The 14,643-nt window shown below is 25.3% G+C and overlaps 1 protein-coding gene across 1 annotated transcript; it reads left to right on the top strand.

Annotated features, from left to right (window-relative positions):
* The first annotated feature begins 631 nt into the window (after positions 1-631).
* HKL3 (hexokinase-like 3) lies at positions 632-4,766 on the top strand. Its single transcript, XM_090300487.1, has 9 exons — positions 632-903; positions 2,541-2,691; positions 2,772-2,945; positions 3,030-3,104; positions 3,204-3,359; positions 3,486-3,584; positions 3,683-3,813; positions 4,124-4,205; positions 4,297-4,766. The coding sequence occupies exons 1-9, from the start codon at positions 632-634 to the stop codon at positions 4,624-4,626; spliced, it is 1,470 nt and encodes a 489-aa protein (XP_090156613.1). The 3' UTR covers positions 4,627-4,766.
* The last annotated feature ends 9,877 nt before the right edge of the window (positions 4,767-14,643 follow it).

Genomic DNA, 14,643 nt, shown 5'->3' on the forward strand with positions numbered 1-14,643 from the left:
TGATAAGTTTTGTTGCGTTTTTACTCTTAATCATCATGTTTTCGTTTTTTTTTTCATTTTTCAAATATCACCTACAATAAAGAAATTTATTCCCAAAGAAATAACGAATGCAAATAAAAAGGTCATAATAAAGTTAAATAATACTGAAAATTTGCACAATTAATCAAGAGTGTATCTCATCTGGTCTAATTTATGAATTCTGGATTTACATTGTTTCGAAAAGGGTATTTTGCAATTATTTTTTGTTTTTAAGATTTTCTATTCTAAAAATTACAATTGCTTACGTTTTTTTTTAAAGAATTTTATCTTACAATTTTTTATCACCTATTTTGAAATATATTCTCAAAACCCGATTCCTGGAAAGCACTACACCTATTACCATCCAAAACTATCAAGGGTAAGTTTGGTATTTTGATAAATGTAGGGGTGCAGAAAGAATAATGTAGGGGTGGTGCAGAAAGTTTGTATTAGCCCATCTATGTGAGTGAGCTCTGAACCCATAGAATTCCTTGATACTCGTTCCTGTATACAAGATTAACGGATTTCAGTTATGTGGGTTTTTTTTGGGACAGATTAATAGAGAAGAATTAAACAATGTGGGATCTTGATCTGAAATTATCGGTGTTGGAGGATGAGGAAGAATGTGGTGGTGGTGGTGAGCACAAGTATTGCGGTGGTGGTGGTAGGGGCATTGATCAGAAAGTGGAAGCTGTGGAAAGAGCAACAGTTGAGGCAAACGAGGCAGATAATAAGAAAGTTTGCAAGGGAAAGTGCGACTCCATTAACAAAGCTTTGGCAAGTAGCTGATGATATAGTGTCTAGCATGAAAATCTCTCTTGCTACTTCCGATGAATCCTCCACTCTCAACATGGTCGTTTCCAACGTTACATCGCTCCCACTTGGGTACCTATTTCTCTTTTTCATCATCATATGTGATTTTAGTTCATCTTTATGGAAAACCTTCAATCATCATTTTTAATACAAATTCTTTTACAGCCACTTTTTTTCTTCTATCCACGCTACTCAACATTAATACTTTATTCAAAATGTTTATTTTCAGATCCAGTCAATAGAATTCTTAAAATCGACCCATACTTATAAACTTGAAGCCTAAAACGAATGGAGTTATAGTGGATCATAAAAATGTTGGCCCAAAGATTATAAGGCCTGTTTTTTATGATATTGTTACATTTTTATTTTCTCTTACAATTTAGATAAACATGTATTAAAAATAAATATATCAAAATTTAATTCACACCAAGCCTATAACAGATTGGGTTCAAATTTTCCTAACCCACTTTTTACTTTTGGTGAGGTTCGATCAATGCATTTAACAAATCTAGTTAGACCAGTTGAACTAACAATAAAAAATATATATATTTCAATTTTTTACGTTATTATTTAGGAAAAAAATTCTTTGACACCACATTATAATAATATAATAATATTAAAAAATAAATTAAATATAATTAAAATATTATTTTATTGATGTGTAAAGTTAATGTTTTTTTACTGTTTACTCTATTATTTATGATTTATTAGGCAAAACTATAAGTTTTGTTATTGACCTCTTAACTTAAGTTTAAAGCTGCTAAGTTATTAGATTAAAGATATTTGGTAAACTAGTTGAATACTGCAAAACTATAAAAAAAAAAATATAACTACATAAGTTTTATTATATAAATAAAGTTTATTTAATTTTATCAAATTATATTTTCATGTAATTATAATTTTTTACTCATAAAAAATGTAATTATAATTTTTTTATTTTTTAAAATAATTAAATTTTTATTAAACTCTCTCATACTTCTATTTATCTTTTAAAAAAGTTGTATATATTTTTTTGTTTGGATAAGTAATTTTTATTTAAATGAGTTTATGTAATGAATACTGATCCAATATATCTTTTTTATTCATTTTTTAAATTTTAATTTTTTTTAACTTATCAATTTAAACTCTGTTACATTTAATTTGTTTGATAAAATCCTCACTATCTAATTTTCATACAACATTATGTAAAAATAATAGGTACTTTTATTTATAGTGTTATTTTTTTTTAATTTGAACTACATAAAAAAAATAAAAAGTAACTCAACAAATACCAAAATAGTTCAATACTAATTCTCTCTATAAAATTAAAATAAATATTAATATAAAAAATAAAATAAAAGTAATGAAAGATAACTAAATAAACTATAAACTACAAGTTCAAAGCTAGTTGGAATAACTTATAAGTTATAAATTACACATTCCTAAAACAAGCTAGGTACTTTTTGTATCCATCAATATAACTTAAAAACTAGTTAATAGTTTTACTAAACACGCTATAGAGAAATAGTGCTTAGTTGAAAATCATGCACGGATTACAGTTGGGGAAAGAATTTTTTTTTTTAAATGGATTAATTTTAAAATTATATTGTAAACTAATATTTTTCAATATCCGATTGTGAAATAAATTTTTCATAAAAAAAAGAAAAAATATTTATTATAGTGAAATATATTTGATTTAAAGAAAGGTAACAGTGATGTGCACATGGCAGAGATGAAGAAGGATTCTTTTATGGGGTTAATTTGCATGGAAAGCATTTGTTGCTATTGTGTGCGCGGCTGGGAGGAAAGAATAAGCCTATCTCTGCCTTACAAAGAGAACAGATTTTCATCCCTGATGCTGTCTTGGCTGCTCCTTCTGAGGTACTTTTACCCTAAATCTTCATTTCATTTATATCAATCTATGCATGCATTATAACCACACCTCAAATTTCTTTTCCCAGGAAATAACTGATTACGTTGCTACAGAGATAGCTAAGTTCGTTTCAGGGCATCCTGAGATTGAGGAAACTGCTCCTGCCAAAAAGAAGAAACTCGGCTTCACCTTGTCACATCCACTTGATGAAGTTATCCCTTTCTCGGCCACAACTTTTCAACGCAAAAACGCAAACAACCCAGTTGAGTTTAGTACACATACATACATGCCCAATGCTAATCCTTTTTCGTGTTGGAAGACTAAAACATTGGTGTTGTGGAAGCAGGTTCGCAAAGGGATGGTGAAGGACCTAAATCGAGCTCTGACGAACCATGGAATGAAAATGCACGTTGCTTCACTGGTTAGAGCCCTATGAATTAATTTGCAAATGTTAAATTTTCTGGGGTCTGTCTTTCCACATCTGAAGCAATAGCAGATTCAAAACATTAATACTGAATAGGTTGATGAAACTATTGGAGGCTTGGCCGGTGGAAGATACTATAACAGGGAGAGCGTGGCTGCAGTTACCCTTGCCAGTACCACAAATGCTGCTTATGTAGAACCAGCAGAGGAAGTTGCCAGCGATCTCACACAGTCTCCCAATTCAAGTGAATTGGTTAGTTAATTACTATTACAATATCCATGACCCACAAATTATCAACCACGAAGATATTAGTTAGATGTGGTGTATGTGAAAGTGAATTAAGCAACTTAAATGATTAATTCGGTTATAGTATTGCAGGTGATTAGCATGGAATGGGGAAACTTCAACTCCCCTCATCTTCCTTTAACATCATATGATGCCAGTGTAGATGCCGAAAGCTCAAATCCTGGTACCGAGGTATGTATAGCTCCTGAAATCACTGTATTGTTCTAAATATATATCAAACTAAATCATCTACAATTGGCAACTGAGTGGTGTGTTTTTGACCTCATCAGATTTTCGGAAAGCTTATTTCAGGAATGTATTTGGGAGAAGTTGTGAGACATGTGTTGTTGAAGTTGGCCCAAGAAACAGCCTTATTTGGAAGCTCAGTGCCTCCCAAGTTAATGACTCCCTACTTACTCAGGTATCTCATCATAATTAATTCCTCTATTGCAACCCTTTATTTTGAACCCACGACCACTTGTTTCACCTGTGACTAAATTTTTAAAAGTTTATCTAAAATCACTTGCATAATAATTTAAGGTGATTTTGGATTATAGAATCTGAACACTTACTAAATCTTCATCTAATTTTGACTTAGAAAAGAAAAATGAGTAAATTTTAAAAAAGAGAAAACTAATAGGATCGTCGTAGTTCACGTAGAAAATGAATGAGCTAGCATGAATGAATAAAGAGTGGTACAGTTAACGAGAGTGATTTGGCACTTTGTGCAGGTTCCCTGATATGGCTGCCATGCATCAAGATACGTCGGAGGATCGTGAAATAGTGAGTGAGAAACTGGGAGAAATTTTCGAGGTAAGAATGTACATTTCACCTTTCTAATAAAAAGATATCCGTGGTAAAAAAATGAATTAAGATGTAGAATTGCTAATTCAACAAAGCACAGATACATAATTGTTGTCAAATGGCACGGGAAGTGGTGGCTGAGGTGTGTGACATAGTAGCAGAGAGAGGTGCACGATTAGCGGGAGCAGGAATTGTGGGAATAATTAAGAAGCTTGGAAGAATTGAGAATAGAAAGAGTGTGGTGACGGTGGAAGGAGGGCTTTATGATGATTATCGCATTTTCAGAAATTACCTTCATAGCAGTGTGTGGGAAATGCTTGGCAAAGATCTCTCGGACAATGTCATCATTGAACATTCACATGGTGGTTCTGGAACTGGAGCTTTGTTCCTTGCTGCTGCTCAAACTCAAGCACATCGTTCGGATTCTTGACCCTTTACATTCAACTTTTTTCTTTTCTTTTGAGCTTGTTGTTTTGAGAAGAAAAATACATAATGATGATGCTTAAACTAAAAAGAAGAATTTATTTTGCCTTTGAATGCGTTATTTATTTTTATCATTGATTATCTTATAGTGAGTGGTTTGGACTCGTTAAATGGACATGTCGTATACTCGGCCTAAATTAACAGTTATTTATCGAGTTTGGACATGGACTCCCTTCAAATTCTCCATTTTGTTTTTATATATACACCAAAGCAAACAATAGGACTTGGGCCATTATATTCGGTTACTTTACAAACCAATAAAATAATATTTTCATTATATTTAATTTATTTTTTAATTTTAAATATTATAATGTAATATGTTTTTACTGTGTGTGTGGGGTTTAAGAAATCTTTTTCATTATATTCAAGAAACAATTTTGCCATGGTCTTTCCTTTTTAACAAGAAGCTGGATGGGAAATAATTATAACTTCTCGTTCTAAAAGAGGACAAATTTGAAAGAGACAAGAATGAACTTTTTTGTTAAAATACAGTAAGATTAATTACTTGTTAAAATCGTTTGATTTCAACAAAATTAATGGTGAGAATGGAAAGCGACGAAATAACTTGATTCCCTCTCTATATGTAGTGCAAAACGCGTTTATTGTTCATAATTCATGAAAAAAACCACATGGAAAACACTAACAACGTCGTCGCTCTATTTCATTGCCACTCTCACCACCACCCACCTCGCCAGCGCCACAAACCTCAACCCAAAAAATTCTTCCCTCTTCCTCATTCAGCCCAACACCTCCTTCCCCGTGAAAAAAAATAATCTTACATTCAACATTGATCATGCAATCACTGTCACCTTCCTCAATGACATCTTTCAAAGATCACACCTCAACCATCTTCATTATTGTTGCATGACGCTATACTCCTCAATAACACCTTCAAATACTATCTTCACATCTCCCAACAACACATTCTCCTCTCTTACTTTCACTTCACAATTGCCTCTTTAAACCTCTTATCTTTATCTCTCTATTCTCTTTATTTTATTTTCTCATTGGTGTGGTTAGTTAAGAAGAGTGATTTTCTCGACTTTTATATTTGAAAATTTGCTTTGTAATGGAAGTTATTTATGTTTTTATAAAACCTTAACATAAATGTTTTGGACGAGACATTAAGCTAGTAATTGAATTATACGTAATAAAACATAAAGTTTATTAAACTAAGTTTTGATTATGGTTTTGATGAGTTTGAGTCGAAAGATTAAAATTGAAGTCAAAGAAATAAGTGATGATGTTTGAATAAATAATGGTCTAGATTAATATTTTTAAATATTTAGAAATCGTATTATTAGAAAGTTTTTGAAAACTGATTTCGATTATGATATTCAGATTGATTTTTTTTTTATATTTTTCTGAAGTGAGTCAATTCTTGTTTTTTTTATGTTTTTCTGAAGTGAGTCAATTCTTGTTGAAGTAAAAATAGTACTACAATTCAACTTTGTTTTCAGTCCTATTTAGCTCAAACAAAAATAACACTGAAAAGGGAAATAGGAAAGTGAAGTGGTAGGGAGTGGTGTGGATTTTGAAAACTCTGCCACCAACTACTCAATTGTTTATTTTTCCATTTCTTTTCTTTACCTGTTTCAAATGACGTTGTGATCAATTTATAAGTTTTATGTCATTATTGGGTTCAATTCGAGTGGGGTTCTTAATGTTAAAACAAAATACACTATTAATTTCGACTGCAAATGAAAAAGGCAAAATGTTTAATTCTTTTCGAAGATTAGAAATGCCCGTTTTCCTTCTTACTCCATCCATATATTTTTAAAATTAACCATATGCTAAATATATTTTAAATTAAATGTTACATAAATATATAGTAAAAAAAAACAAAAATGTAGTTGAGAAATCATATCGTATTATTAATCACTTACTAATAGAAACGTATAAGTTTCACTTCATATTTGACTCACTCACAGTGTAAAGTGCTAGAAGCCAAGTATGGGATTGTTGAGGAAGGTATGATGAAAAAAGTAAAGAAGTGGGAATGGTGGAGATAAGAAAGTTGAATGAGACTTTTTCTTAAATTATAAGGTGAGATTAGATAAGACTCCATTATCTAATTTAATCAAGTAAACAAGTAACTCAAAATCTTATTTAATCAAGACTCATTTTAGTAAACAAGCAAAAAATTAACATAATGGGGTTTCTCTTTATCAAAATTAAGGGTAGGTGAGATTGTTATGGGTATACATATAGGTTATGTATTTGGTAAAGTGTTTCACTTAATTAATTTTTTTTATTAATTAAAAGATTTGTTAACCTTATAAATATAATTTCGTAGTAACTTGTAGCGTTTTTTATACGCTGGTTTTTTAAAATATCAACATTTAGTTTTCTATACTTTTAATCTTTGTAATATAGTATTTTTATTCTTTTAAATAACGTAATTTATATCATACTTCAAAATATGATAACCACTTCATAAATAAACTTAATGAAAATATGACATTTACTTAAAAGATGATATTTTTTGCATTAAGTTAATAATACAATACACAAAATGAAAAAAAAATAATTAAAATTAAATGATATAACTAAAATACTTTATAAATAAAATTTATATAGTTTTAAAATATATTACAAATTAAATTTTAAATACCCAAAATATACTTTTATAAATTATAATAAATTTGATATAAAAATATCATTCAAATGTATTTATTTGCATCAATTATTTTAATGAATAAAATTACCAAAATAAAAATTTATAATTTCATTTAAACTGCAACTAAGCTTTTTACTTCTAATCAATTTTATAAAAAAGTAGTCATAAATCTTACTTTTTAGAATTTCTTTAATATTAATATCATTTTAATGAAACCACATAAAAAAAATGTGTAATTGTGATTATGATAAAAAAAAATTAAGTGAATTTGATGATATCCAAAATGAGTTAAAAAAATTGAGAGAGAAAAAAAAACTGTGTAGCAAAGAAAATAATAAACAAATATTTTTTTAAGGTTACCTATTGTATTAAATATGTGTTTTAATAATTTAAAAGAGTAGTTAGATGGAGCATTGTATATTTATCCATATCCTCATCTTTAATTTAAAAAATTGAAATTGTGTTACACAGCTCAATTCCCTATCTAGCACCATTTACACTTTTATTTTCCTAACTAACACCTTTTTGCTTTTATTTCCCTATCTAGCATTTTTTTGTTTTTATTTTTCTATTTAACACCCTTTTGTTTTTTATTTCCCTATCTAGCACCATTTCAAAAATAAATAAATAAATAATAAATTAATTCTTTTTTATAATTTTAATTTTGAATGCATTAAAAAATAAGTATTTTTAATGTTTAAAATAGTTAGAAATATAATTAATAAAGAAAGAAATGAGTTTTTACAAAATAAAAATTAAAAAGTAATAAATTAAAAATGTTTAGTTTAAAATTATTTTTTTTAAGAATGAAGAAAATAAGAAATTAAACCCTACAACAACATAAAAGTTGAATCTATAAACATAAATTAGTATTTATTTTTATTATTATTGATGATGTAATCATGTTAATTTCAAATAAAAAATACAGGACATAATTATAAAAAAACCAAAGTCAATTAGTATTAATTAATAGTGGTCACACAAATAATATTGAAGCGTCTACCCTAAATGCAAAATCCTAAAAAAAAAAATAATGCAAATGCTACACTTAATGCTTAAAAATGAGAAGAAGAAAAATGCAAAAATAAATAAGTATAGAAAATAAAAACAACAATAATAAAATAAAAACAAAAATAAATAAACAATGGCAGAAAAAAATAATAACTAAAAACATATAAGATATAAAATAAAGGAAAAACAAAATAAGATAAATATACAAGATATAAAAAAAAATCCAAACAAGATAAAGATAAGAGATATAAGACGATACTAAATAAGTAGATGTTGATCATAAAAAGAAAAATAAATGAAAGATGATCATTCATTTGATATTTTTTTTCAATAGTACATTAAATAGTTTGTGTGAAATGAAACATAACTAATGACGAGAAATGCACAATTCAATAATGTTGGGACATGTTCTTTTTGTGTATCCTAGTGTTTGACAATATGAACATTTTTTTGTTCAATTATATTGTTCTCTTATGTCCATATCAGTCCTTATTCGACTTGACTTAGGTCTCTCCTTTGAGGTTATTTTCATGTCGGGACTTGAACATAGTATTTGACTAGTGTATGCAAACCAATACTCTTCATTTCTGAGTTCCATCAAATAGTCTTTCATAACATGAAAGATCCGATGCAATGTTGTTGTTTTTATTTTCTATATTTATTTATTTTTACATTTTTCTTCTTCTCATTTTTAAGCATTAAGTGTAGCAATTGCATTAACTTTTTTTTTAAGATTTTGCATTTAGGGTAGATAGACACTTCAATATTATTTGTGCGCTCAATATTAATTAATACTAATTGACTTTGATTTTTTTTATAATTATATCATGTATTTTTTACTTAAAATTAACATGATTACATCATCAATAATAATAAAAATAAATACTAATTTATGTTTATAGATGTTGTTGTAGAGTTTAATTTTTCATTTTCTTCATTCTTAAAAAAAAATTAAACTAAACATTTTTAATTTATTACTTTTTTATTTTTATTTTGTAAAAAACTCATTTCTTTATTCATTAATTATATTTCTAACTATTTTAAAATTAAAAATACTTATTTTTTAATATATTCAAAATTAAAATTATAAAAAAAATAATAATTTATTATTATTTTATTTATTTTTTAAATGGTGCTAGATAGGAAAATAAAAAATAAAAGGGTGCTAGATAGGGAAATAAAAACAAAAGGGTGCTAGATAGAGAATTAAAAGCAAAAAGGTGCTAGTTAGGGAAATAAAAGTGTAAATGGTGCTACATAGGGAATTTACCCCATGCTCATCACTATTAAAATATTTTTAAATATAATCAATTTTAAAGAAAAAAATTAATTATTATATTAATTAAATTAAATATTATTTTAGAAATTAATAAAATTAGTGATATTTAACTCGATTTCTATTATTGATAATTAATTTTTAAATTTGTATTTAATTAACTATCAAAATTTTATTTATTAATTTTAAAATATAGTTAACTAATTAGACATCAATTTAAAAATTATTTATAATAATAAAAATTAATTTAAATATCAATAATTTATTTAGTCTCTACAATAATATTTATTTTAGTCAATTTAATAATTATTTTTTTTATCTCTAAAAGTTATTTATATTTTATAATTTTCTTGCAATCCGTAGAAATTCTTCATGAAAATCAATCAAAACGAGTATGAATAATAATCCCACATCTAGACTAGAAAACATAGAGAAATAAAACACTTTCACAAAGAATTAAAGTGAAAAACATTGAAAATATAATTATTTTTTTGTTACTTAATCTATTCTTTTCAACCGGTTATGGAGTAAGGAATTTTTAAAAACTTGCTTAAAAATTTGTTCAAAAACCAATAACGTAATCAACTATATATAGTACAACTATAATGTGGTGGTTCTTTTCTTTTACAATTTTGCTTTCTGTAATCATAATAAATAAATAATAATGATAATTATTTTTTTCATTTTTTTATATTTATTTCTAACCAAATAGCTTTATTTTCATTTATTTATAATAACTTTCTTTTTTCTTTTTCAATCTCTTCACTTCTTTCCATTCTAGGAAACAAAGTGTTAAATGTGGGACAAGTCAATGAATTTGGAAGGTGAAAATAAAGGTTTATATAAAAAAAATTAAATGAAAAATATTTTAAAAAAATAAAAAATAAATAATTAATATATTAATTAAATTAGATATTAATTAATATATTAAAAAATTATTAATATTTAAAATAGTTTTTATTATTAATAAAAATTTATAAATTAGTTTTTAAATTAGTTTGATAATTTAAAATCTTGATAGCTAATTAAAAATTAACTTCTAAATTTTTATTAATAATAAAAATAATTTAAATAATATTTTTTAATTTATAAAATATTATCTAATTTAATTAATATAATAATTAGTTCTTTTTTGTTTATAAAATTAATTTATATTTAATTATATTAAAAAGAATATTTGAAAGAAAAAATATATATGTATGTAAAATTAATTTTGTAAAATTATTTTTTTTATACACAAATTAAGTTCTCTCACAATTTTTTTAACGTTAAAGTTTATGTTATTCTTTTCGTAACTTTACCCCTGAAAGCTTTTATGAAAAAGTTGGTCTAAATATAAAATAAAATAAAAAAGAGAGAGCTCTAAATACTTTCTTTAATCTCGCCCATCAATAATTAATTATACAAACTAATTAAAAATTAAATATAATTAATTTTTATATTAACTAAATTAAATATTATTGTAAAAATTAAAAAAATTATTAATATTTTAAAAATTTATTATTAATAAATAACTTTTATATTAATATGTAATTAATTATTAAGATTTTAATTATTAATTTCAGAATCTAAATAATTAGTAACTAAAAATAGAATTATTTAATTTCTATTAAATTTTCATAAAACTCATAAAGTAAAAATATTTAAAATTAAAAAATAATTAAGAAACTAGTTTCTTTACAAAATATTCTAAGGATTTATAAACATCTCACTTATAAAAGATTAATTAAAATTAAATGTTAATTATAAATTAATAAAAAGTGAAATTTTTCCTTATTTAATAAATAGAGAGAGGATTTAAATTTTATTCAATATAAATATAAAAAAACATTTATTTTACATATGTAGTACTTTAACAGGTGTACGAGTAACAGACAATAAATGAATTTGACATTGATAAAGAAGAAGCATATATTATAACAAAGTGGGCATTTTCCTTACCCAAAATTGAAAGAAGAAACATACATTGAAAAGAGATCTTTCAAAATAAACTTTACTGGATTATTATGTGGATGTGATCATGTGATAACAAGGGTCAACACCCCCATTTGCCTTTTTTAACAGAAAAACACAAACTAGCCTTAAAATTGAAGTCATGAAGTAACATATCTATATTACAATGTACACTTCCTAAATTGAAGAGCTGTGTTCATTTATAAATAATTTATTAAATACAATTTAAACTATGTGCCTAGACAGAAAACAACAGATCCTGGCCCAGGAAACATGAATTTGGTCTCAGCAATCACTTTTATAGCACATCATACTTTATACCAGAAAGATATGTGAGGATGACATGCAATAGTGGGAGTTGATACATCCCAAAGTCAACATTAATGAGTTAGCAGTGACAAATGCATTGCACTCACTCTTTATTCACTTCCATTTTTCTTTCTTTCTTTCTTTTCTCTTCACTAGCTTCTTACAGATCCTATGTCTTAGCTCACAAGAGGACAAGGAAGATGATAGTGGTTCTGGGCATGTAAGTCCTATTCAAACTCTAAGCAATTATCCTTTTCAACACACTCTTGTCGTTTATACAACTCCTGGACCCAAATCATGTCCACGTCTCTCCACTAGAGTAAATTTATTTCAAAATTTTAATTAACCTTTTACTTCTTTTCAAAGATATCCAACCAAAATAAACTTTTTTATCCATCAAATTAGTCAGTCAACAGTTTTATGATTGGAGACTTTTTCATAAACCTAATATGTAACATCTTCACTGTATTTTGTTAAAATGTACAATCATTGAACCTGCAAAAATATTATACTCAGTAGCCAAAAACACAACGTTGTTGCAGTTGTGTGTTTGCATTTTTCTTTTAGATGAGTTAAAAATGAAAACAAAAATAACGTGTAAAAAAAAATTATAAATTAATTAAACAATTATTATTATTTTTTTATTTGAGTCTCTCTTCTTCTTCAAGTTTGTTCTCTTATTCCATTAGTAGTTTTGGAATAAAAGAGTGTGATGATGTTTACGTTAAAGTTATGATTAACTTGATGATAGATAACAAAAATAATAGTTTTACCAAAGATTATAATTGCTTGAAATGGAGTGAAGAAAGTGATTGAAAATGAAAGTTTTTTTTTATATTATATGTGAAATTTGGTGTGAAAACTTGTGATAGTATGCTCTCTTTTTCTCCCGATCTTAAAATAAGGAATTAAGAAAAGAGTAGGGAGTCAATTTGTACATAAAAATTGTATATTAATATTAAATTAAAAAAATAGTTTTATTTTTTAAGTAATTCATATAAAATGACAAAATACTTCATTGTCCTAACAAAATGAGATATATTAAATAAGGGTAGAATCGAAATAAATTTGTATACACCAAAAAATATTAGAATAGAAATTTCTTTATATATAAGTATAGATTAAATATTTTTTATACACTTGATTTATCTGTGTTTTGTTTCTCTAAGTAATTTGGAATTTAACATAACCACTCCTTAACTATCATCCCATATCTTCTCAAAACTTAATTATGTTATTTTATCTTGTATTGTTGTTTTATGATTGATATAAATGTATCATGCTTGTTAAAGTTTTTGGAGTAACTAATAATAAAAACACACTAAAAGAAAAAATATTTTTAAAAAATTATTAATCTTAATTAGATTTTATAAAAAACAAAATGAATTTAATAACTAATTATATAGAAACTAATCTCATATTTATAATATATAAAATAATATCAATGATTATAGTATATGGAACTCGTATTATAAAAAAATAATTAAATGATCATATTATTTACAAATTAATTCAATGACTATATTATATAAACTTTGTAAAAAAATATATAAAAACTAAAAGTTAGTCACCAAAATGATTTATAAATAATAATTATTATTATTAAAATATCTTTTACCTTTTTATTTATGTACCTAACTTTCTATATTTAAATTTAATAAGTAATATAAACTAAATAATATATTAAAATCCATCAAAATGATTATATATCTAAAAGGTTATAGTCCTTCAACCATGATATTTATATTGTATATACATAATATTATTATCAAAGAAATCTAAAATAAGAAAATTTTGAATTCTTTTCACCACATTTTTTTAGGTCATCCAAAAAAATTATTTAATGAAAAATAAACCTTTTCTTATTACTTATATTGAACTATATTCAGCTTCTTTTACTTAGGATGTCAATAAACACGGGTTTTTACGAGTAAAACTCATTGATCAACGAGTAATGTAAATTGAGTTTTGAAAATCCTCATTTAATTTTTAAATTAAAAATATAAACTTACACTCAGCGTTACATATAACCCACATATTTCTTTTCTTCTAAACACCCAACTTTATGAACAACAGTAAAATAAGAGAAAAAATAACAATTAAAAATATTTAAATATGATTGAAATTAAAAATATATAAACATCCTGAAATGCTTAGTATAATATCATCTAGTATTTTCTAACATATCATTTTTCTATTTATTATCTTGTTGAGTAAAGAAAAAAAAAGAAAAATATAATGACATGTCCATATCATTAATTATTTTTTAAAAAAAATTGAAATAATGAGATAAAAATAGTAATAGAAACGATAATCAAGTCTTTAATATATTTTTTCAAAATATAATTTATATATATATATATATATATAAATATTTCATATCTCTACCTAACAAACTACTAAAATAAAATTATGGACTTAACTAATTTTTATAAAATTTTGACATTTGACATTTCGATCAACCTGTATATCAATATTCACACAGACCCAAAAACCCAACATTTATATTTTCACCTCAAATTTATAAATATTAAAGATTTTTTTCTTTCTAAGTATTACACAAAATTGGATACAACATGTAGACGAAGGATGTATTACAACTTCATATTCGTTCTTACTCTTTACTTTTGTTCAAATTATTTCAAAATGAAACGATCACCCCTCTCTTCTACACAATCTTCATAAATCCAAAACCACAATCTTCATAATTCCGAAACCACTTATTTTCACTTTGTTAATATTTGTTGGTGGTATTTTAAAATAATTTGAAAACTATATTTAACTTTCTTTCTTTC

The sequence above is a fragment of the Phaseolus vulgaris genome, chromosome 3, assembly GCF_051622355.1.
Source record: "Phaseolus vulgaris cultivar YP4 chromosome 3, ASM5162235v1, whole genome shotgun sequence".
NCBI lineage: Eukaryota > Viridiplantae > Streptophyta > Magnoliopsida > Fabales > Fabaceae > Phaseolus > Phaseolus vulgaris.

What these genes read in the sequence shown, in the direction of transcription:
- HKL3 (XM_090300487.1), top strand. Translation starts at nt 632, where the DNA reads ATGAGGAAGAATGTGGTGGTGGTGGTGAGCACAAGTATTGCGGTGGTG. An exon ending in AAATGCACGTTGCTTCACTG is followed by an intron (nt 3,105 to 3,203) that starts GTTAGAGCCCTA and finishes AATACTGAATAG; the next exon opens with GTTGATGAAACTATTGGAGG. An exon ending in ATGACTCCCTACTTACTCAG is followed by an intron (nt 3,814 to 4,123) that starts GTATCTCATCAT and finishes CACTTTGTGCAG; the next exon opens with GTTCCCTGATATGGCTGCCA.